The following is a 26,031-nucleotide window of genomic DNA, read 5'->3' as shown; positions in this document are numbered from 1 at the left end:
CTCCAAATTTAAAAAGTACTCTTTTGGAATGATTTTCTTCAACACTTTTGTTACCTCCTCACAGGTGTATCCCAACTCTAGTCCCCATGCCATGAGAAGTGAGTAAATATTTGCTCTGCATCTGTATCGGTGGTCGATAACCGCCACCTCTTTGCCCAAAACAAGTTGAATTGCCTTAAAAAATAATGGATCTTTTGCCAGGAACATCTTCTCAATTTTCCTCAGGGGGACGGGTCCTCGAAAAGTTGGCATAAGTTTGGAAGACTGTAGGGTGAAATTGGCTTCCATTTCGATGCTCACTGAAGAATTGCATAGAATTTCGATGTAATCTGTCAAAAAATTGGCTTCACCAACTTACCAACTCTTCTCATTAAATGTGTGGGCATTTCGAAATTAGTATTCAATGCAAAACACTCCACCATCGCCGCCATTTCATAAAACATTTCACAATAAATGCTCATTAACTCGACCTTACATAGAAGAAAGGTTGGCTCTTTGACATAGAATTTGCATTTTTTGACGTACCAACTTGGCAAGTAGTCTTAACTCCATCTAACTATTTCTTTTTTGCTATCACGCCACTTTACTTCCCCTAGCGCAAGCTCACATGCATCATTTGACAACCCATCCACAATGACATTTCCTTCTCTTTTCACATGCGATATGCAATAATTTTGGAGAGATTTCAACTTTTCACTTATATTGTGTACATATTTATTCAATTTCTAGGACAGTGTGTTGCCTTTGATCAAGGCCTGGACTACAATTTGGGACTCACTCTCCAAGTGTACCTTCGCCACCTTCATATTGTTGCCAGTTCAACTGCTAGTAAGGCCGCCTGAGCCTTCGCTTCATTATCAGTGCCATCTCGTAGCCTTCTTGCACCTGTAAAGAAGATTTTCCCTTCATCATCACAACCCACACATCCAACGCCTGAAATCCTTGGAATACCTTTAGACGCCCCATTAAAATTTATTTTCACCCACCCCTTCTCTAGTTTTGACCATTTCACCGTCTCCCCATCCAAAGGGACATTTAGAGGATTAACCCTAGGGAACCCATGAACGGGTCATTTGATGGTATCGTGTTATGTATTAACCCCATTCCATGATTGCAATGGATATCATGATGGACCCATATTTGATGACGTTAGAAGATTTATATGACTCATGGTACCTGATGATTCATATGGTTGATGATACATCATCGATTACTCTATTTGATGGATTATATGCATTGACATACATATGTGGATTGTATGACTTATGATGTTATGATGATAGTAACCCCTACTTTGCGAGTATGATTACTTGATGAGTTGATGTTACTGTTCTGTGAGTGTCTTCTAGTGTATTCATGATTAGAGACGATGTCATATCACACATTGCAAGCACAATATGACAACGTTATTCTCTATCACTTGCCTGATCACTTATGATGTATATATATTGTACTGCGTTTAGTGGTGGATGCAGGGTTGCAGGTACCGAACATCGACTCCACCTAGTCTGATAGGTTTGAGCATGTCCTATCCCAATGGCAAGTTGTCAGAAATGGCATGTGTTTCCCTCTCATACTCTAGGCTTAGTTGTTCACCTTGTCAGTTGGGTGTGACGTAAGTTGGTGGTTAGTCTTGTGCTGATGTTTCCTTTTGTCGAGTTTCTTATGGTGATGTGAGTGCTCAATTAGTATTTATTTATTTAATTAATGAGATGTGATTTATTCATATTTGGATTAATTTATCCTATAGTATGACTATTGGATATTTATTTGGTTATTTTATTATTTGATAATTTTTTATTGTTTAGAGTTGTATTTATTTAATTAAGATTAATTTAATTTATTTTGATTTATTGTTTAATGGTTAATTTATTGTTGAGATTGATTTATTTGATTTAATATAGTTGTAATATTTATTTATTGCTTATTATTGATTTATTATTTATTTTGATTATTTATTTATTTATCATTGTTTAATAATCTATTTGTAACTATATTGTTGCATTAATATTATTTGTATAAACAAGATATAATATAACGTTTACCTACCCTTCTATTTGATTGGTTATTTTCGAATGGGTAAGTAAATAATATAATTAAATAATATTTTCCTCGAAACTATTCATGGTAGGTATATTATATGGTTTTCCCGATTTTTTTGATTGGTTAGAATTTTTCTTTAGTTTTGGGGTTTAATTTTTATTTATATGGCTTTCTGAGAATGTTGTTGAGTTGATCATCCAACATAATTTTTTTGAGATTGGATTTCGAATTGGTTTGAAGATTGCTTGGAGATTGGATTGCTTGAAGTTTTGGATTGTTACCCTTCTTTGAATCTACCATTATTAGATTGCGATTGCAAGTTGGTTTTTTCTTCTTTCAAATTTTCATTTTCGGGAAGCATTTTTCTACATCGTGCCTGTTCAAAGATCAAGTTTGCTGGAAATTGTTAAAAAATTGTGTTTTGGGAATTTAGATTTGAATTTTAAGATTAAATTTGGATTGGGAAAAGAATTTGGGGATAAATATTTGCATTTGATTGTTTTTCAAAGTTATGAAAATATGGTTGACGGGAGTGTTTTTCCTGTGTGTTTTCATGATTTCACTTTCCTGTGATTAGATGAGTTATTGGCCTCGCTATGAAGTTAGATATATCTTTGTATTGTGCTCTTGCATCTCCATTATTATGGAGTTAGAATTGTGAGTATTTGGGCTTCTTGTAGTTTGTTGGGAGTCAATTTGCTTCCCTGTAACTTGCAATTTTTTGGGCATAGACCATTTGGGAAGGTCTGAGGATGTGTTTGGGATTTGGATAGCTCTTGTGATGCTTTCTTGTAGTTATTGTAGTGTTTAGAGGTCTTCCCTTATTGATATGCATCCAGGGTACCATTCCGAGCATTGTGGGAGAAAGATTTTCAAGTTGTCTTCTGTCTGGGAGTCTGCAACTTCATGTTTTGTGTTTCCTCCTTGATTTTTTTGACTTTCTGGACCTTCTAAGATGTGTATTTGTGCCATTTCGGACCTCTGTGTAGACTGGGCAAGTGCCCTATCCTTACATGTCAGTTTTACTTTGGTTTTTGTTATTTTACCAAAAATGCCGGCAAAACAACCAGAAATGTTGGCAAATGGACTAGGAACACTGGAGTACACACTGAAAATGCCATTTTGGGTTCCAAGGGTGCTAAACAGTGTACCGAGAGCACTAAACTGCTCCAGATGTGCTGGGAATGTCAGTTTGACCTGTGTGGGGGTTTTCCTAAGTTTTGTGCTTTCCCTAGAGGCATTGTTGGATTGTGTCGAGCTTCTCTGAGTTGTTCATGGGCATTTTGATCTTGCATGATGTCTTTTGTGATGCAGTAAGTGGGTTTGTGCCGTACCGTTGCGGTGGTTTCATATGAGTTGTATTGCTCCAGCAGGAGGGTGAATTCCTTGTTGTTGAGGATTGATATCATGGCTCCAGTGGGATGCGTTTTGCCTCATTGTTGAGGATTTGGAATGGATTTGAATTCATCTTTGGCTCATGGCCATGCTTTGGGTCTTTGATTGTTATGTGTTGGTAAAGGCTCTTGCCTTGTTCGTGACCTTAGGTATCCTATTATGTTCAGTATGTTCTCAGTTTTGTTATGAGCACTTTTATGTCTCTAGCAAGCCTTCATTATGTGTTTAAGATGTTATTGGATGTTTGATTTACCCTAAGGTTTTGGCATATGGTAGAGGGAGTGGGATTCCATGTGATGACCAGGGTCATGCGAGATAGGTTGTTTAGTACCTAGACCGCTTGGGCACATTGGAAGTTTTCTTGATCTTAACAAGTGATAACATTATTAATTAAATTGATTGGGTTGGAATTCACTTAATAAGATAATAATAAAATTTGGATTGAGGTCATTGAGATGGAAAGCTAATCTCCCTTGTTCTCACATAGGTTGAGATGGCTCCACATGTCTATCGGGGATTGATTTTACCCTTCTATGTGAGAGTAGCTTGTATGTATATCAGGAGTATGGATTACTCTTCTATATGAGGATAACATGCATGACTACTATGGGTGTATATTTACCTTCTTTATGAGGACAACACGTAGTGATGTGACTATCATGGTTGGCCATGTTCCCTTCTATGTGAGGATAACATGTGATGACACTCCACTTCTGCATATGAACATGGTCCTTATGCCTTGTTTTGTTGTTACGCCTTTGGGAGAGTTCATTGCTTTGCTTTTAGCGATGCAATCCGATTCAGTAATTGGCATGTTGTATATCTTTTTCATGTCATGTTGAGTCCCTTGGTTGTTAGGTGTCATCCTAGGTCTTGGGTGTGAGTTGGAACCCCATGTCATCTCCTATCACGGGGGATGGTTCATTTGGTTCCACATGGTCGGCGTGGTTTGATGCCTTCTTCCATTGGGATGTTCTCCATTGGATGTAGCATGTGTGGATATGGATTCTATTGTTCTTCATTGCAGATGATCTTTGGAGCTGATTTCTAAGTAATTGAGATAATGTTGTAGTCATGATGACATTGTAATGTGAAAGAAGATCATGTACTCTTGTATATGATGTTGTAAAGACTATGATTTGGCATGTAATAAGATGATGTAATTTCATGCAAATGATCAATATGTATGGGTTGTGTTAGACTTGTTATATGCAACCTAGATGAAATCAAGTGGTTAGGAAAGTTAATGCTTACCGATATAATTCATTTACATGCATGTGATTATTAATCTCGATGATATGTAATGTATTTCTTAAGGAAATGAACTAGTTCTATTTGTAGAGATGGATAGGTGGATTCATATTATGTTGAATGATTAATGTAAGAATGACAATTAGGAACATTTGGTTTGGTACTATAAAATGAACCTAGTGAATAAGGTTAAATGAGAGTTATCATGGTATGTTATTGAGATGTTGCTAGTAAGTAGTGACGTTGAGATACCCTTGGGAATGGATGTATGAATGAATATGTGTAATGAGATGCTAGATATTATGTTATTATAATTTCCGCTTGCATTATAAGATGCTATGATTATGTTCATGATGTTTTATACATTCTCACGTATAGTAAATGATGCATGGGACACATATATAAAAGTTAATCATAGTTGCATATGTTGATTAGTAGATGTTTTAAATTTTTTTTTTAATCTCTATCGTGGTTAGATTATGTTTATTTCTCTAGGGTATTTTGGCGGGCATTATAGTAGACAACAACATTTGGTTGAATCTCCCTTTGCACACCTTGAAATGAATTCATTCATTTGTTAGGTGCACATCACAACTCTAGACACATATTTGATAAAAGATATTTAAACCTAAAGCTTTTTCCCCTTTCAGTGTATGTTTCTATTTTAGGGGTGTGCATGATCATCACATAATTATTTTTTGACTAGCATGCTTTCTTCAAATGGTGTTTCTCTTATTGAAATGCCAACCTTGAACTTGATTCAAAAAGTGCATAAAACCTTGTGTTTATTTTTCCTTTATCACGATGGATAACTTTAAGACCATCTTTTCACATCCTGTGAAAATTTAAGATAAAATAAACTTGACAAGACTTAGCGCGATTTATACTTGAAAAATAATAAATCTTAGTTTTAAACTTAACACAATATGAGAATTTCATACTAGTATAGCATGTGGTAGCATAACATCATCATTTTATGAAGCACTCTTTGAATTGACAAGACTTTTATGTACATTATTGTGATATTTAATATGTAACATTAGATTAGTTGCTTTCTCTAGTCTAAATTCATACTATGTAAGCTTCTATGCTTTACATAAAATTATAATAAAATGTTAAACTCTTTAATCAATAAAGATGTGAACAAATTATTTGTAAAATAATTCATTTTTATTATTTACACGAAGATAAAGATTTTTTTAAGTAGAAAAATTATAGAAATAGTTATTACTGTAGGATCCTGCCTTACAATAATAAATAAGTAGTAAATAACAAGATATCTAATAAGGAGAAATATAATCAATTGCATTAAAAATGTTCAAATCTCTTTAAACAGGGTGAACTAGGCTAGGCAGTTGCAGATGTAACGAGTAATAATAAGATGTTCAAATTGTTTTCCACAGGAGGAAGTAGTTGCAGACTTGGTGAATGAAGAAAGTTTCCAACTTTGTTAAGCCATGAATTCAAGACTGCAGCAGGTGGCGGCAGTAGTCAAGCTTTCTGCAAAATTTACAAGCTTAGCATGGAGGTCAAATAAAACTTTGAGCGAGTTAAATGCAGGAGTGAGAGCTGAGAGTTTTAATCGTCCAGAAATAATAGTATCCAATGAGGATGAAGGCAAAGATGGTCTTGTGGGCATGGATGGAAGCTCTATGGTTGTGGATGAAACCTGCAATCCTTCTTGGAGTGAGTTAACTTCAAAACTGAGAGCTGAGAGGATTAATTGTCCACAAATAACATTATCCAATGAGGATGAAGATGAAGACAGTTTTGTGGGCATGGATGAAAGCTCAATGGTTGTGGATGAAACGAAAAATTCTTCCTGGAGCGAGTTAACTGCAAAACTGAGAGCTGAGACGATTAATCGTCCACAAATAGTATTCTCCAATGAGGATGAAGACGAAGACAGTTTTGCGGACATGGATGAAAGCTCTATGGTTGTGGATGAAACCTACATTTCTTCTTGGAGTGAGGAAACCGCAAAACTGAGGGCTGAGAGGATTGAGCGTTCACAAATGATATTTTCCGGTGAGGATGAAGACGAAGACAACTTTGTGAACATGGATGAAAGTTCTGTGGCAGAGGATGAAACCCAAATTTCTTCTTCTTCTTCTTCTTCTGTTTCACGGCCATCATCATTGCAATTGACGAAGGAGAATGCTAACAGCGTGAGTTTAATAGGAAGCATATGCAGCCGCATTCAGTTTAAATACACGGATCCAGGCCGATGTGTTGTCTGGACTTCAATTGACATGCGGGATAAAAACTTTTGCATTTCTGGCAGGTATGAGTTGAATTCTTTATTTCGTGCTACAAATTTGGCCTTTGCTTTAGTACATTAAAGCTTAAATAGGTCTCTTCTCTTTTATTTTTATTTGAAAGGTCTGCTGCTATAGTTGACTAGTAATTTTAGGGTTTTTTCCTCGTTAAATAGGTGATATCACGATATTTCTCTACCCCGCCAAGGCCGTTTAGGGGTTAGTTCTGATATACGTTCTCATGCAGAGTAAGCTTGGGCCATATTCTTAAGACTTAAAGCAGGTTCCTTCAAAAATTTCGGACTGATAAATACAACCCATTAGACTTGGGTCGTGCTGCAATGTACCTATATTAGTTATTTATGGCATATATCTCTCGAGACTACAGGCCGTTGTAGTGTAATGTGGGGATTTGAAACTACGTCACCCTCTTGAATCATCCCTCATTGTCATAATTCATTCCAGTGTTTCACCATCACCCCCTGGATTGTTTAGGTTCATTTCTTCGCTGCTGGTAAAGCTTAACATCCAGGTTGCAATATGTAAACCTGAGCCTAGGTTTTTGTGAACGATCAATGTTTGGCTTTGTTTTGTTTTGCTATCGGTGCTTGTGAATATTATCTTTCTCTTCCGCTTTTGGTTTTTAAAATTTGTAAACTTTTCAATTTACTTGCATGCATTTGAATTTTTCACTGAACCAGCGGAATGCTTCTAGATGTGCTTTGGATAAAGAGATATGTCTCAGCATAGAGATTTTTTAGTTGAGATATAGACATCTATAAGAGGGTGAAAAAATGTTATAGATGATGGCATATTCACTGAAGTGGTGAGTGACCCAGAATGAGCTAAAATAGATTAATTTGTCAAAACTCTGTGTGTCCAAGCACGAGCTTCATTTTCCCAGAGTACACAGAAAAAAGGCCTCTTTTACTGGTCAAAGATCTCATCTAGCGCAGCCTAATCAATGCTGAGTTTGGCCAAGGTTTTTTCGCTGATTCTAAGTCAAATTGACGCATTAGTTTTGCTAAGGATGAGTTGGGGTGCTATGGGAATACGTACTACATAGAGTTACTATCACAGTTGCATTACCTTGGAATAACCCATGATTAATCGCGGCCCAGGGAATCAAGCTGGCCAGATGATTTTCCAACATCTTGGTTTTTTTCTTTTCTTTTTATGGGATAACCATAAATTCCGCATTTTTCATTTACATCTCATGATTTCGACTTTTCTCTCCAGAATCAAATTGTTTTAGAGCACAGGTAAACAGGTGATCAGGGTCATGAACAAATTCGGGCACACCTCAGGCATTGCTGATTTTAGTTTTCTGTGTAATTCTACTTCAGGCTTCCATGCAATCGAGGTAGGATTCTTTGTTGTAGTTTAGAGCAGAGAAGCAAAAATCTTCAAAAAAATCCCGATCATACCCAATTTTTTGCGAATCTTTCCTGCACACAATTTTTTCCCTCCAAAAATCCCCTTTTTTACAAAATTGTTGACTGCAATTTTCAACATTCTGTTTTGCATTTAAATTGCATCTAAAACCTTAATTAATGTCCTGCCAAATTGTGAAACCCTTGAAAATCTCACAGTGATAAAATGTTTTTTTCTTTTATCCTACTTGAATGCAAACATGTTTATTGTAGTTGTTTTGAGGTAAGTTTTCAAAGTTTTAAAAGTTTGTTATGATAGTGCAGTCTCTATAATTAAACATTCTTTTGATTTAGTAATATTTTGGAATGCAATATTGTTTGTAACATTTTACCATCCACTCACATCATACAACAAGAGTAGAGTTCTATTCGCATATCATCAAACTATTTTATTGTTAACTTAGCATTAACTTTATCAACTTCATACAAAACTTACCAAAGAATCATTTAGTAGCAAAGTTTACATGCTACACCGCATTCTGCTGCTCTAGACAAACTTTTCATTTGGACAATTCATGGGTTAAACTCTCTATTTTAGACAATTCATGGGCTAAACTCTTTATTTTATTTGCTCTTTATATCTTTATGCATAAGGAAATGCCTTTAAATTTGAAAAATAAGTAGTTTTTGTCTCTTTTTCAACATTTCTTAATGTTTTTAAAAAATCTGATTTTTTTCCATTTAAATCCCGATTATTTCAAAAAATCTTATACTTTTAGTTTGCCGATTTTTTCCCCAAAAGATTTTTGCTGCCATGTCTCACTTTAGAGTTTAGAACTTTACTTGGTTAGGGTTAGGCGTTAGAGTTTAAAAAATTCAAACTTTAAAATTTGAAATTCATATGTTTAAATCCTATGGTTATTGTTAAACAATAGCCTCTGTCACAAGGTTTATTTTTAAGTTCGAGGTAATTTGTTTGTTTGTTTTTGCTAATATACCTGCGTTAGGCACCCAGGGGCTGCAAAAAAGGAACATTGGAGCCCGGATTTCTGTAACCATTGGGTTCATCAGATTAATTTATGAAAGTCCATATCTCTTAAATTTCCATCTCACAAAGAATGACCTTAGGTCTTGACATCACGAAAGCTTGAATCTGCAGAGACTAACAGTCATATTATACATTACTCATTCTGCTTTCAAAACTGACCAAATTACCGATTTTTTCAAAATCCAACTGTCACCCTAAACATGTTCCAGTTTGTCGAGGAAAAACCTTGAAAAGAAATTGCCAGAGCTCAAGTAATTTACTTGCTAAGCTATCACATTTCCTTCATTAATACTGATGCCATCTTTCCACAATCTCATAGACCAAAAAAAGAAACAGCTCATCTACTTTCAACATCTTGATTTTTTTCTTTTCTTTTCTTGTATTAGTTATGTAATTCTTTTGGTATCACTTATGTGTATGTTAATGCTTTGTCGGCTTGTGGAAGTAAGAAAGAAACAGTTTTGATAGTTGCCAGTGGTTGTAGTTGCTTGGCAACTGTCGGGAGTTTATGTAGAACTTTTGTAGTCAGGGAAAGGGATTACATGTTGGAATTTCCAGTTTTTGTATATGAGCATACATGATTAAGTGAAAGCAATTGTGATATCATTTTGTAACTCTGTTGAAATTACTCTGCATCTTCTGTATAAACGATTTGTGTATTAATTAGTTTACTTTGGAATAGATAGTTGTTTATCAATCGATTAGTAAATAGTAGATGCACATAGCACCTTGCATCTCATTGATTGTAACATGCTTAAGTACAAGGAGAGTCCAACAACCCAATGAGATGTAGAGCCAAAGGAGCCAACACAAGTTGACGATGTTGTGGCACAGATAGGGTTGGTTGGTATTGATTTGGAGGAGCTTGACTTCAAGGAGTCAAACAATTTGTTCGATAAGGAGTTTGGTGTGGACTTTGGGCATGATTAGAAGCATTGGGTCATTGGCCAATTGTATTTGAATTTTGAATGTAATCATCATTTTGATATAATATAAATTTATTGATATTTGACATTTTCATTGTTCAAAATGCAATGTGTTTAGTATTTCAAAGTTTCATTTTGTATCTACGTAACCCGGGGACGTGTCCTCGGCTTGAAAACCCCCGTCCCGGTCCTGAGGATGTTTGGGGACTTGGAGACAGCAAGGGGACGTATACCCCGTCCCCAAAATGTGGGAATTTGTTGGGGACGTCCTGGAAACGAGGGAACGTTTGCCCAGCCGTGGGGGACATCCGTACGTCCCGGGGGCGGCTGGGACGTCCCCAATCCACCCCAGGGATGGCTGGATGTCCCCCTCGGCTGGGGCTTGTTAAAAACATTTAAAAAATGTCATATTTAATAAAAAAAATTTCCTAACATGGGCCCCAAATTATTTGCCCTAAATCGTTCCAATTATAATTTTTTTAAAAGGCAACGATATTAAATTATTAATACAAGTCTTGACTATGTGATAATTCATAATATCGTTGCCTTATATTAAAATTTAATATAATCTGAAGATCAAGCCTGCGATAAACTATTAATATAAGGCAATGATAAATATTTATGTTTCATATCGGGCCATATTTCATGTTTGACTATATGATATATTTGAAACTTTAAAAGGGAACGATATAAATATTTCATCTCTTACCATATGATATTCATATATTTAAAAGGGAAGGATATGTGATATAGATGATAAAAACAACTATTTATGGCGATAATTGTTTAAACAAAGCAATTAAATTTTCAGCAAATCAAACAAGTGCTGGCATATTGACAATGAATTTTCAATTATGAATGCATATTGAGTATTGACAATGAATTTTGAATTCTAAATGCATATACAATGAATTCTGAACACAAATGTGGTATTTTAAGGTTCTATAATATACATATAGCTGCTTTATCCATGTTTTCATATGAATATAATGTATATATACATGCATGCTTTATCTATTTTTCATATGAACATTTAAATTTCCCTATATTTTATATAGTCGTCCCCTTTGTCGTCCCCCCGCCATCCCCAAAATTGACAGAAAAATTTGCCGTCCCGAAAACTCATTCCACTATCCCTGCCATCCCCGTCCCGAAAACTTGGGGTAACATAGTTTTTAATTTCTCATACATTTTATTAAAGTAATTTTTCAAGTACTACATATATTTGCACCACTTTCCCCTTGCTGTCCCCTTGGTGTCCTTGAATCAAGGCCCTTGGTCCCCTTCTCCCCAAGACCCATCCCCTTGTCTCCTCGTTCCAAGACTCCATGGAACTGAAAGTCTACCTTTTATTCAACATAGCTACAACAAAGCTTGCACAACTCTATGGCACATATAGTTAGTGTACAACATCTATTGTTATGTTTTGATAATATGGTTTATTCGACTATGGATTAATTGTTTGTCAGCTTCAGATGGTTATATGAGTTAATTAGTTGATATTGTGTTCCTCTTGGCAACTGTTGGGTCCTTTAAATAGATTTTGTATCGTCAAGGAAAGCAGTATGATCTAGTTGGAACAACTTTGATCCTTGCTTGGTCATCTTCGGTCTACTTCAGTAATAATATCTTGGATGAATAAAGATATATTTTTACTCCTCTATTTAGAATGCATTATAAATTCTGTTCACTATTTCAAGTACTTATTTTATTAGATAGGAAAGTAAACAACGCACAACCCTTTTTAGTTTCCTTGGGTTTCTAGCCTTTGGCACTCATTTATGTAGCTTATCATGTTCCCTAATCAGTAGTAGCAACTCCTTTAGCACAAAAAGAAGTTGACAAATCTATTCAATTCATTGAGCACATTCAACATTTCTAAAAACAAGTGTAGACCATTTAGAAGTAGGCTAATGCAAATTACAAGTAGTACCATGACAAGCATTGGACAACACACACCTTTTAAGTTGGTGATTGAGTTTGTGTAATGTCCCCTATTAGAGTGTGTGATGTCCCCTTCTAGTTGACATCTGTCAGCTGAGTAGATTAGCCTATCACTAACCCTCGTAGGCTGATGAGGTTGGTTAGAGGGTCTCTCGGAGATTGATTCTTCATCTTCAGAGTGAGCATTACAGGACTGACTTTTATTTGAAGTCTCCAGGACTCCGTTTGAGACACTTTCTATTTTTAGCAGTCCTGCTATTTTTAGCCAGTGGGTTGGACAGTGGCAGAGTATGGCTTGGCATTCTCTAGCTGACGGCAGGCAATTCTGATGGATACTTAGAGAGATATTAATATTTAATTACTTTAATTAAATATTAAATGGCGAACTTTAATGTTTTAATATTTTTTAGTCACTTTAAGTTATAACTTAAGTGAGGGTCTATTTCTCATCGGATGGGGCCACTTTATATTAAACTAAAAAGAGATTTATTTTTGAAGCTTCAATAGTCAAAAATAAATATTAAAAGTTAAAACATCATTTAATGCCAAATCGTACTTTTCTTGGGAATCACACCAAACCCTAAAGGGAAGAGATAAAATAAGTTTTTAGGTCTTCTTTTCATTATGTGAAGATTTGATATTGAGTTTGCTCTGAGGAGACTTTGGCTTGAGGGTTTCAGTAGGGGGTTTCTTCCTGCAGATGATCTGAAATTATCGGTATAGGAAAATGGTGGATTTCTGTGCATTAGCATTAGAGGCTGTGAAATATCAGTTGATTTTGCTTTCAGTTGGTTTTATCCAGAAACCAAGATTGGGCAGATTAGAAAGGGTTTTATTCATTTTATGCAAATGATTGATTGCAGCCTTAGAGTCAGAACAGAGGCAGGAATAAGTGTGTTTACAGCTGGGGTTTTGTGTATGTACAGCCTGCAGATCTGCCGTACCTTTCAAGGAAGAAAGGGTACGATTTTGTTGAAGGAGGAGTCCAAAAATGGTGAAATAAATCCTAAAGGAGACTCCTAGCTGGTAGCTTCAATCTGAGCTGCTAAACTCACCATTTCGGGTAGTTTGGACTGATAAATAATTTTGCTGTCATTATTTGCTGTTGTACAACAGCAAGGATAAATAAGGTGTTTCATAAATTTGAGGTATTTGAAAATAAATCTTCTTGGTCTTGTCTGATTTCTTTATTGAAGGTGTTAATGCAAATTGGATGTAATAAGGGTTTGATAATCCTAATTTTATGAAGTTCAATTAATTTCCATCTCTTTCCAATGTAGCTTTTTGTATACTATTTGTTCAAAATTAGCCTTGTTGTTAGTAATTGCAAAATACAAAACATAAAACGCAACAGGTTCAACTAAACCTCCGTTGTCTGAGTTGAGAATCCTTGGTAGGTTCTTACAGTGGTATCAGAGCTAAATCCTTCCATCCTAAGGGTTTAGAAGCTACATGCAGTCACAAGAAGCGGGTTCACAAAGGTAGTATACACGCAGAAGAGCTCTCCTTGAAGGAGAACAAAGTCTTAACAGGCAGTCAGACACTATGGGTGATAGGCATACAGGCAGCCCACCCAGAGGCCACAGAGCTGAGGATGAGGAGACAAGATAATTTTTTAGGACTATGGCTACGGGGCAGCAGCAGGTTGCTCAGGCTTTACAGGCACTCACCACCATCATGGAGCGTATGAATCCTCCAAACTGACACAGTTAGGAACCAGAGGATAATAGGAGTGTAGCCAATATTCCTAGACCTCACAGGGCAGCTACATGCACAGTTGACAGGCCTTCAAGGCTTAATTTCTTGGTAGAGGAACCTGAGGATGTTGCTAGAGCTGAGGCAGAGCCTGTCTTTGTTGATAATGTCATGACGGTACATGATGAGTGGAGTCTTTTTCCACCTGATGTTAGGTAGAATCTGAATTTTGATCAGTTCATGAGGCAAAAATGGGAGGTAGAGAGAAATAGGCAAGAGAGGAGGCCTCGTTTCCAACATAGAGATCTTGAGTTTGCCACAAGCAAGCTCACTCTACCTTATTATGATGGCAGTGGTGCAGTTACAGCTAGGTCTTGGATCCATAAACTGGATACATACTTCACATTGAGACCCATGATTGAAAGGGATGCAATTAAGTTTGCAACCTTACATTTGGATGGTACTGCACATGAGTGGTGGCATAAGGACTCATCACTCTCCAACATGATGAGATTACCACTTATCAGGAGTTTGCTGATTTGTTAGTGGAGAGGTTTGATAAGAAAGACCCAGAGTCTTACTTCCGTGAGTTAGCACAACTAAAACAAACATTGAACTTGGAGGTGTATGTTTCAGAGTTTTTGAAATTGTCATGCATGGTAAATAACATGTCAAATCAGCGGTTAATAGTCTTGTTTATAGAGGGACTCATGGAGCCTTTGAGAGGTTGGGTCAAAGCATTTGATCCCCCAACACTTCTACTTGCCATTAAAAAGGCACGAAGTATGGATGTGACAGCCACACAAAATAAATTTAGGTCAAAAGGGTCAACGTCTTTCAAAGATAATAAGAATTACAACAAAGGGAAGGAAAAATCAGACTTTAGAAATGATTACAAAGGAAAGCCAACAGCCCCCCCTTAGATCGTGAGACACTTAATGATTTGAGGCAGAAAAAACTATGTTTTTATGGCAAAGGTCCATATGATGCCAACCATGACTGTCCTTTGAGGCCTAAGGGCAAGGCAAACAGAGTAATGTGGGCATATTATGAAGATTCAGAATCTGATCAAGAAGGTCAGCCTGCTGGTTATGATGATGTAGAGACTGAAAATGACACACCGGGTCCTCCGAGACTTGATAAGATGGATGCAGAAGGTGATGAACACTAAGGAGGCACTCCTCACTAGTATTCAACAGGAAGGGTCATTCAGAATGAGAGGAGTACTCGCTGGTCAGAAAGTTATTACCCTACTAGATACTGGAGCCACACATAACTTTATTGATGCCAGGTTAGTTGAGAAGAGAGGAATCCAAACAGAGGAGTTTGAGGGTATCCGTGTGAGGGTGGCAGATGGTTACACTTTAAAGTGTAACAGGATGATTACACAACTCCCATTGCGTGTAAACAATTTTGAGTTCAAAACTGATTTTTATGTTGTTCAAATGGGTGATACAGATTTGGTCCTTGGTATGAGGTGGTTGCATGAGCTAGGCAAGTTTACACTTGACTTGCAGGAGATGGAGATGTCTTTCACTGTTGATGGAAAGACACATGTGCTGAAAGCTATTAAGGACAACAACTTTAGGATGATTACACTCAGGCGGATGGAGAGGCTTGTACGCCACGATCAGACTGAGTGGGCAGCAGAGTGTATGATTATGCCTATACAGCAGGATGCTCAAAAAGTTGAATATCATCCTGACATTTAGATACCGAGAACCAAACATAACAAGGTCTTCAGTGACATACCATCAGGGAGGCCACTAGATAGGGGTTTTGAGCACATCATTGAGCTAGAGGAGGGTGTGAAGCCAGTGATGATTACTCCATACAGACATCTGAAGCACCTGAAAGATGAAATAGAGAAAACCATACAAGAGCTTCTGGCTATGGGACATATTCGGCCTAGTAAGTCCCCCTTTGCTTCTTCAGCTGTTTTGGTGAAGAAGAAGGATGGCACATTGCGGATGTGTATTGATTATAGGGTCCTTAATAAGCGGACGATCAAAAACAGATATCCCATTCCGCGTATTGATGAGCTCATAGATGAGTTACATGGTGCCTGTTATTTTTCAAAGATTGATTTGAGATCAGGCTATCACCGGATTAGGTCCGTGAGCTGGATATTGAGAAGACTGCTTTTCGTTGTCATTATGGACATTTTGAGTTTGTGGTTATGCCATTTGGGCTAACCAATGCACCTGCTACTTTCCAGTCCACAATGAACAAAGTCTTCAGACATCAGTTGAGGAAATCAGTATTGGTGTTCTTTTATGATATACTGGTTTACAATCGTACTTGGGAGGAGCACCTCAGTCACTTAGATACAGTTTTGAGCATTTTGGGTAGGGAGTCCTTGTATGCCAAGGAATCCAAATGTGACCTTGGAATGACTGAGTTATTGTACTTGGGCCATATTATCAGTGTAGAGGGAGTGCGGATGGATCCAAAGAAGATCTGTGCTATTGTAGATTGGCCTACTCCAGTGAACCTTACTCAGTTGCGTTGGTTCTTGGGCCTATGTGGTTTCTATCACTGTTTTGTTAACGGTTATTCATGCCATGCAGCACCTTTGACAAATTTGATGAAGAAGGGTGCCTTCTTATGGGTTCCTGAGGCCCAGGAGTGTTTTGATAGGTTCAAGGAGCTCATGACTTCATGTCTAGTACTTGCTACACCTGACTTCTCGAAGTCATTTGAGTTACTATGTGATGCCTCTGGTGAGGGCATTGGGGCGGTGCTTATGCAGGACAAGCGCCCTATTGCATATGAGAGTAGGAAACTCCGTGGACTTGAGAGGATTTACAACATTTATGATAAGGAAATGTTGGCCATAATGCATGCACTGGCCAAGTTTAGATAGTACTTAGTGGGCAGCAAGTTCTGCATTAAGACTGACCACAATAGTTTGAGACATTTCCTTGGGCAGCGTGACTTAAATGACAGGCAACAAAAGTGGGTCAACAAACTTCAGGCTTATAACTTTGATATTTCCTATATCAAAGGCACACAGAATGTAGTTGCAGATGCCTTGTCACGTTGTCCCCACCTGAGTTCTATGGTCCAGATAGCAGAGGATTGGAAGTATTTTATATTGGCAGAGTATGCCAAAGATAGTTGGGCTGCAGGTGTGATAGAGGGATCAGTAGTGGACAACAGGTATACAGTTGTAAATGACTTGATCATTTACAAGGGGAGAGTGTACTTGATCCCAAGATCAGAGTTGAGTAGGGTACTGCGGTTCTTTCATGATGAACCGATGGCAGGACATCCTGGGTTTTTCAAAACCTACAGACAGGTTCGTGAGTGCTTCACACGGAAAGGGCTCAAGGTAGATGTTCTACAGTATGTTAGAGAGTGCCCTGTTTGTCAGCAGAATAAACAGGAGCATACATACCCTGCTGGTTTACTTCAGCCTCTTCCAATTCCTGACACGACGTGGGAATGCTTATCTATGGATTTCATCACAGGGTTGCCGAGAGCACAAGGACGTGATTGCATATTTGTGGTTGTGGATCATTTGACGAAGTATGCCCACTTCTATCCGATTACCACCACTTATTCAGCTATTCAGGTAGCAGAGTTGTTCTTCAGAGAGGTGTTTAGATTACATGGCTTGCCTCAAACTATTGTCAGTGATAGGAATACTTGGTTTTTGAGCCACTTTTGGCAGGAGCTTTTCAAACTCTGTGGGACTGAGCTTACACGGAGCACCAGTTACCACTCTCAGACTGATGGTCAAACTGAGATAGTTAATAAATGGGTGGAGGGATACCTCAGGAACTATATTTCAGGGCAGCAAAAGGTGTGGGTGAAGTGGATTTATCTCTGTGAGTATTGTTACAATACCACTCACCACATGTCCATTCAGATGACACCATTTACAGCATTGTACGGGTATGAGCCTCCTAGTTTCATTGACTTATTGCTGAGTGACAATAGGGTGCCTAGTGCGGGAGACATGCTACAAGAGAGCCAGGACATTGTGAAGACTCTTAAGGAGAATATAGCCAAGGCACAGAATCAGCAAAAGTAATATGTTGATCAGAAGAGGACAAAGAGGTCATTTGAGGTAGGAGACATGGTGTATTTGATGTTGTAGCCATATCGACAGTCTACTCTCAGGAGGAGTGGAGCAAAGAAGCTCAAGCCACGATATTATGGCCCTTTCAGAGTGACCAGGCGTATAGGTGAGGTGGCTTATGAGTTGGATTTCTGGCAGATAGCAAAGTACACAATGTGTTTCACGTGTCACGTCTCAAAAAGGCGTTGGGACACCGTATTGTTCCCTCTATAGTTTTACCACCCCTGGATGATGAGGGGAAGTTGATACTTGTACCTGAGGCTATCATTGAGTTCAGGGAGAGGAATTTCAGAAGACGTACTGTCACAGAGTACTTGGTGAAATGGAAGGATTTGCCCGTAGAGGATGCTACTTGGGAGAGCGAGGAGATTTTACAGCATCCGGAGTTGAGATTGCTTGAGGACAAGCAATTTTAGGAGGGGCGGATTGTGATGTCCCCTTCTAGTTGACATCTGTCAGTTGAGTAGATTAGCCTATCTTTGACCCTCGTAGGCTGATGAGGTTGGTTAGAGGGTCTCCCGGAGATTGATTCTTCATCTTCAGAGTGAGCATTACAGGACTGGCTTTTATTTGAGGTCTCCAGGACTCCGTTTGAGACACTTTCTATTTTTAGCAGTCCTGCTATTTTTATCTAGTGGGTTGGGCAGTGGCAGAGTATGGCTTGACAGTCTCCAGTTCTGATGGCAGGCAATTCTGATGGATACTTAGAGAGATATTAATATTTAATTACTTTAATTAAATATTAAATGGCGAACTTTAATGTTTTAATATTTTTTAGTCACTTTAAGTTATAACTTAAGTGAGGGTCTATTTCTCATCGGATGGGGCCACTTTTATATTAAACTGAAAAGAGATTTATTTTTGAAGCTTCAATAGTCAAAAATAAATATTAAAAGTTAAAACATCATTTAATTCCAAATCGTACTTTTCTTTTCATTATGTGAAGATTTGATATTGAGTTTGCTTTGAGGAGACTTTGGCTTGAGGGTTTCAGCAGGGGTTTCTTCCTGCAGATGATCTGAAAGTATCGGTATAGGAAAACGGTGGATTTCTATGCATCAGCATTAGAGGCTGTGAAATATCAGTTGATTTTGCTTTCAGTTGGTTTTATCCAGAAACCAAGATTGGGCAGATTAGAAAGGGTTTTATTCATTTTATGCAAATGATTGATTGCAGCCACAGAGTCAGAACAAAGGCAAGAATAAGTGTGTTTACAGCTGGGGTTTTGTGCATGTACAGCCTGCAGATCTGCCGTACCTTTCTTCCTTGAAAGGGTACAATTTTGTTGAAGGAGTCGTCCAAAAATGGTGAAATAAATCCTAAAGGAGACGCCTAGCTGGTAGCTTCAGTTTGAGCTGCTAAACTCACCATTCCGGGTAGTTTGGACTGATAAATAATTTTGCTGTCATTATTTGCTGCTGTACGGTAGCAAGGATAAATAAGGGGTTTCATAAATTTGAGGTATTTGACAATAAATCTTCCTGGTCTTGTCTGATTTCTTTATTGAAGGTGTTTATGCAATTTGGATGTAATAAGGGTTTGATAATCCTAATTTTATGAAGTTCAATTAATTTCCAGCTCTTTCCAAGTTGCGTTTTGCATACTATTTGTTCATAACTAGCCTTGTTGTTAGAAATTGCAAAATACAAAATATAAAACGCAACAGGCTCAACTAAACCTCCGTTGTCTGAGTTGAGAAGCCTTGGTAGGTTCTTACAGAATGCTACCTGTTTCCCAATAGTTACATACATCATTTAACATCATTATATCTTAAATTAGGTTATTGAGATTAGAATATATATAATGCAATAAATAACTAATTAAATTTAGGGTTCGGCCTCACTTCTTCCCTAACCCTACGGAAGATGGTGGAATTACTGTGCTAGGGCACTTGGAAATAGTCTACAAGCGGGCTCCCTCAAGGTTTCTTAGGACAATATGTTTATGTCTATCTTGGGACTCTCCCTCAAGGCTTCAGAAATATATGTCCTTACCCATCTAGTGACTGAATTACTCTGCCTTTCCCTGCACAAACCCCCTATCCCAGCGTAGGCATTAGCAGAAGAACTGGGCTATATATATAATAGTGTTTCACGTACTATGAATGAATATGAAATTAAGTATGACTGTCATAAATATTGCAGTCTATAATTAATATTACTACTAAATTTTGCATAAGAACATTCTCAGGCTGCATATATTAAGCATACATATTCAGCACATCCCCATGCATACCACCAAGAACAAAGATGTTACTGCCTGTCACTTAATAATAGATCTGATCCAATCTGATCTGATTGATGGTAATTCACTGGATCCTTTGATTCCTTTCCTTTATATCTCTCAATGTGAGGGAGAGGTCACACCTCTTCATCATGTATGCCCTTTGGCAAGAGACACACCTTTTCATCATTAGCACCCTTTGAAAGAGTGCAACTCTTCATTATTTCTGCCCTTTGAAAGGGACACAACCTTTCACAATCAGATCTACACTTCTGATTCCCAAAATTATCCCCCCTCAAATGAGTTCTCTTCTTCCTTTTATAACTCATATTTGGGGGAGACAACTTATCATTTCATGCCTTTTGACCATTCATAAACTTCAATCAAATTTTATTTATATTTTAATTTAATTTTAATTTTTATTCTTTTGTATTTTAATATTATTATTATTGTTATTATTATTATTTATTATTAAATTATATTTCAAAGTGGGGACACATTACAGTTTGGTTACAGTTATCGAAGGAATGGTTGATAGGACCTAACCCAAGCTTTGTCCACTTTGGTACGAGCCCTACACCATCACCATGCAAGTAAGAGATAATGCATTTGAGCTCAATCTTCCTGCGTACCTTGGGTTACATCTAGTCTTCAATGCAAAAATCTTACGTCCATGCTTTTCTTCTTTGTTGGACTCTCTAGATGTTGTAGAGACACTTTGGTAGATAGAGATCAATCTAGAATGGAACATTCCAACAAGATTGGATCGAGTCATTAATGCTAGGGTCAAATGGACAAGACAACAAGAGATCCCAATCTTTGAGATCATCTAAGTGGGTCAAGTACTTTCCCAGGGACAATGGTTTACAAAAGGTTAGGTTGCAAATTAGTTTCCACATCTTTTACCACACCTGCCTATAATGGGGATCATTGCCCTTCGAGGAGGGGTGATTGATTGAAGAGGATCTAGGCTACTCAAACATGCCTTAAATTTTAGGTGTTGCATGACGGTCTATGTGATTTCCTCAATAGGATCATCATCCTAGTCAGCACTTATGTTCCAATCAACAAGTGAACTTCACTGCACGACGTGAACTATCAGCATCACTGCACAACTTGAACTATCATTAGTGGTTCTGACAGTTGCAATGGGAATATGAACTGTCATGTCCCAACTGACACTTCATATTCCTTCGTCTTGTATAATGCACAGCCATAACATATTTGTTCTCACAGATCATGTGCAGAACTAAGCATAATATAAACTTCTTGTTATGGTTTTTATTTGGTTGTCCTCTATCATTTCTCTCTTCCCATTCAATTGGTGCTCGGCATATTGCTGAATCCCTGCTACAAATAGAATCTTGTACACTTATAATGTAATTGAATCTCTTTAACTGGGCTGTCCTCCATGTTTTGCCCTTGGGCCTTGGATCACATGTAAAGACTATAAATAATGGTTGTTTCCGCACATAATGAGGCAGCCTATTCTGGTTTGAAAAGTTGAAAAAATTGCAAGTTGTGTAATCTCTATGGATGTTGGAATGAAAGCATGTATGCTCTATAAGGTTAAAATTTGAGTTCTATGGTTTTTAATTGTATGTCTCTAGAATGAGTTCTACATCTGCACCTATAAACACAAAGGATAGGTGCAGCACCAGTGGGGTAGTAAAATGTATGTGGCAGGTAGAAGATGAAAGAATTATGATATCATTCTACTCTGGATTTTTTATCTCCATTAGCTGTGTTTGCATTTAGTTTTCATTTATCTTTGTGGTATTCATTCTTATGCACATAGAGGTATGGTGAGAAAGCACAATATGAGAGTTAAACCTTCTGTGAAGCACCCTGCTTTATATATTTTCCATTCATAGTAGAGATTAGAATCAAAAGATGCTAGATAAACACCACCTTTTCCTTGGGATTTGTGAAAAGGAGTGTGCAGACCATAATTCAACCTGCTAATGTGACGTCACTGTTCAGTCCATGGTTAGTGTTTGGATTTCTTTGTTGACTGGATTTTTTAAGAGTTGGAAAGGAACAGAATGATCTGTGGGTTTGTCAAGCCTGCTGCAAGTTTGAAAACACCTAATGATTCTTGAATATCTTTAGGCTCATTATGTTTGGATCTGTTTTTTGTCTTCCATGTTGTTGATGGGCTGCTTGACAACAGAAGAATGGCTTTAAAGGCAAATGCCTTCGTAGTAAAGGTATCTACATGATATCTTCATCTTCTGGTGAAGCTTGATAAAGAAGGAAAATAAATTTCTGGTAGGATTAGCTGATGACCATGCTCCTATATGATTGGTAAGAAGTTGTTATCAGCTTATATGGTGTCAGTGCCAGAAGACAATTCAAGAATCCATTTTAGAAATGCTAGAAAAGTTACAGGAATTGCAGGAATATCAGAAGGATTTTATTGCACGGATGGAGCACCAAGAGACAAAGAGAATGCTTTTGAAATAAGAAGAAAAATCAGATTTGGAGAGGTTTAGCATAGCAACCAAGAAGCAAGAAGAATGACCTATACATCCATGGCTAGAGGATGATAGGGCGACATGCCATGCTGATTATATTGTCCTGGATCCTGCCACCTGTCGTGACATGTCTTTTGAGGAGTATTATGATATGAAAATAAGAAATGGGCAGAGGAGGAGAAGGTACAAAGAGCTAGAGTCAAAAGAATCCTTTTTGAAAGAGGGAGAACCCAAGATGATAAAATCTGAAATGATGAAGGGTACAACAGAGACAAAATTACAAGAGGATGTCAAGAAAGAAGAAGTGATAATAGAGCAAGAAGAAAAAACTAAGCTAGAAGACACCATGGAGAAAGAACAAGAGGAACCTTATAAACAAGTTGAAGGTAAAGATTTTTCGATGGGGTTGTTGGTGTTTCCAACTGATTACTTGGAATCCTCTAAGGATTTGCGAACTTCCTATGCTCAAAGATCTCAAGGCAGTGGCTCCTCTGCACTTTTGGCTCTACAAAACCAAGGGGGGTGTTCCTATAACAATACCTTATAATAAAACTATATGACAACAAGTGTATTGTGTGTTGGAGTTTGCAACCTCTCAAGCTAGGATCACAACTGCAAGCAACTTCCACAAAAATAGAGAGAAATATTTCGCCAAGAAATGAAATGATATATTGCTGGGATATATTAGAGTGTGCAATAGCTTGTTTATATCGGCAAGAGTGTGAGATGAGAGAACACAGGATGAGGCCATGTATCTCATTAGGATGCGAGAGTAGGTAGGATAGCTAGATAAAGACAAATACATGAGGCAAGGTGTGGCGCTAGGGAGATAGGAAGCTGGCCTTTGAAGTAAGAGATGTTTGACTTAGACAAAACTGTTAATGCATGATAGCTTCGGTAAGATAAATGATTGAACGAGAGATAAATGAAGTGTCTCATTCAATCATTTATCCTATCGATAATTATAATGAAAACTTCAAGCTATTAATCCTTCATATGATAACCATTCATCATTTTTATATGATCAATCTACTCAGTTCGATCAAATGCTTAACTATCGATAATCATCCTATAGCATAGAATCCCGCTTTAATATCGGTTACATTATTTGTGTTCACTGATTATTAAATTGGGCTAACCAATGCAATCCGATTTATATCGGTTAACATATTTAATAGTAAACAAATGATTATCGGATCAACCAAACACCGATTAGTATCGGGTGTCAATGTAAGCTTGCACCGATTGATATCGGGTTATGTATGCACCGATTAATATCGGGTGGCAAGGTAAATACGCACCGATTGGTATCGGTTGTTAAAGATAAGCATACACCGATTGGTATCGGTTGTTAAAGATAAGCATACACCGATTGGTATCGGTTGTTAAACATACATCGTTTGTGATTACTGCGATTAGCAAAGGGGCACGATCAAGTAATGTCTTGATCGGTCATGTCTAAAAGACATGACCGGTCAAGGCATTGCTTGATCATACCCAGCTTGCATATATATATCAAATGGCATTTGTGAGAAAGTACATCGAAATCAATAAATGCTCCTCTCACCTGCCATACAAAAGAAGATAGTCAGATTTATAATATAAATAGATAATACATAGAACAAGATAATATCAACTAGAATATAACTTGCATATTGAACATCATTTACATGGTATCAGAGCTATAGTTAAATCGAACCTGAGGTTGTTCAATTTTGTGGAAAATTCAAAACAAGCATATATTCAACATCACAATTCTTTTAATGGCTAGCGCTATCAGATTTGAAGATAGACTCGGAGGAGGTGATGACTTCTCAGCATGGAAGTTCAGAATTCAAATGATTCTAAAAGAAAATAAAGTCGAATCATTTGTAAAAACTGAAACTGCAAAACCTGAGACTGAACCTGACAAAACAACTTGGAGAGAAGGAAATGAAAAGGCCATCAAAATCATAGTTGATGGGGTGAGAAATAATATTATGCCCATCATAAGGAAACATGAAACAACCTACAACATGTTCAAAGCACTTGAAGATGCATTTGAGATATCTAATGCCAGTAGAACCTTAGCTTTAAAAAGAGAAATAAATCACATAGCCATGATCAAAGGAGAATCAGTCAATGCCTACTTCATGCGAATATTTGCCCTAAGGGATGAACTGGCAACCCTTGGATATGAGATCCAAAGCAAAGAATTAACACTCATTGCTCTAGATGGGTTGCCTAGCATATGGGAAACATTTGTCCAAGGCATCAGTGCAAGGGATGAATTTCCAAAATTCGATAGGCTAAAGGTTGACTGTCTCCAAGAGGAATCAAGGCAAAATAAGAAAGGGATCAAGCATAAGAATATAGATGAAGATCTCCAAGTTCTAAATACGAACTCAAACAAGAAAAGTAAGCAGAAATAATTTAGAAAGAGAAAAGGTCGTCACGGCAAGAACCCCTTCAAAAAGGACCTTTCTCAGATTCAATGTTACAGATGTGACAAATTTGGGCACTATGTAGCCAAATGTCCAGAAAGAGCTAAGCAACAAGCCACATTTGCCAAAACAGGAAAATCTAAAAGGGAAGAGGACCCCGAGAAGTATGTACTCTATTCAGCGCTCACAAACCAAGCATCAAACAAAGTTAACTCCTGGGTGATCGACAATGGCTCATCCAGACACATTACAGGATTCAGAGAAGTGCTAGACTCCATGAAAGAGGAGAATGATGAGGAAGTAACTATCGGAGATGACTCTACACATCCAGTCAAAGGAGTTCGAACCTGCACCATCAAACTAATGTCAGGTGTATCATTACAACTTAAAGGAGTTCTATATGTTGTAGGCATCAAGAGAAATCTAGTCTCAATATCAGCACTAGAGGACATTGGATACAGAGTGACCTTCATGGACAACAGAGTATTGGCTTGGCCAAAGAATTCATCCATCAAGAAAGCTAAAACGATTGGTCAAAGACAAGACTACTTGTATGAGCTATGCACAGAGCCCAACTTAGTCCTAATCCATGAAACTACAAATGCTAATGAAGTCTGGCATAGAAGAGCAAGCCACCTAAATTTTAGAGCTTTATCATCAATGAGAGACCTTGTCACAGGTCTACCTAAGTTAAAGCAATATCATTCAGGGGCATGCAAAGGATGTGCCTTAGGTAAAAATACTAAGGGTGTTTTTCAAAATAGTACTAGGAAAACAAGTAAAATTTTAGAGCTAGTTCATTCTGATGTATGTGGACCTATGTCTGTACCTTCTTTGGAGGATTTTTGTATTATGTAATATTTGTTCATGACTACTCTAGGAAAACTT

General features: G+C 37.5%; 1 protein-coding gene across 4 annotated transcripts in view; it reads left to right on the top strand.

The window, feature by feature from the left end:
- The first annotated feature begins 5,981 nt into the window (after window positions 1-5,981).
- LOC131071423 (uncharacterized) overlaps window positions 5,982-26,031 on the top strand; it is a 105,473-nt gene continuing 85,423 nt past the window's right edge. For 2 of the 4 annotated variants that reach the window (XM_058007245.2, XM_058007244.2), the window contains exon 1: window positions 5,984-6,973. In XM_058007245.2, the coding sequence (XP_057863228.1) occupies window positions 6,147-6,973 (827 nt within the window). In that variant the 5' untranslated portion in view covers window positions 5,984-6,146. Of the gene's footprint in view, window positions 6,974-26,031 lie in introns of all 4 variants that reach the window. The other 2 variants (XM_058007247.2, XM_058007246.2) reach the window with 2 other exon arrangements.

Source organism: Cryptomeria japonica, chromosome 6 (assembly GCF_030272615.1).
Source record: "Cryptomeria japonica chromosome 6, Sugi_1.0, whole genome shotgun sequence".
Taxonomy (NCBI): Eukaryota; Viridiplantae; Streptophyta; class Pinopsida; order Cupressales; family Cupressaceae; genus Cryptomeria; species Cryptomeria japonica.
This window is presented reverse-complemented; position numbering and strand designations above follow the sequence as displayed.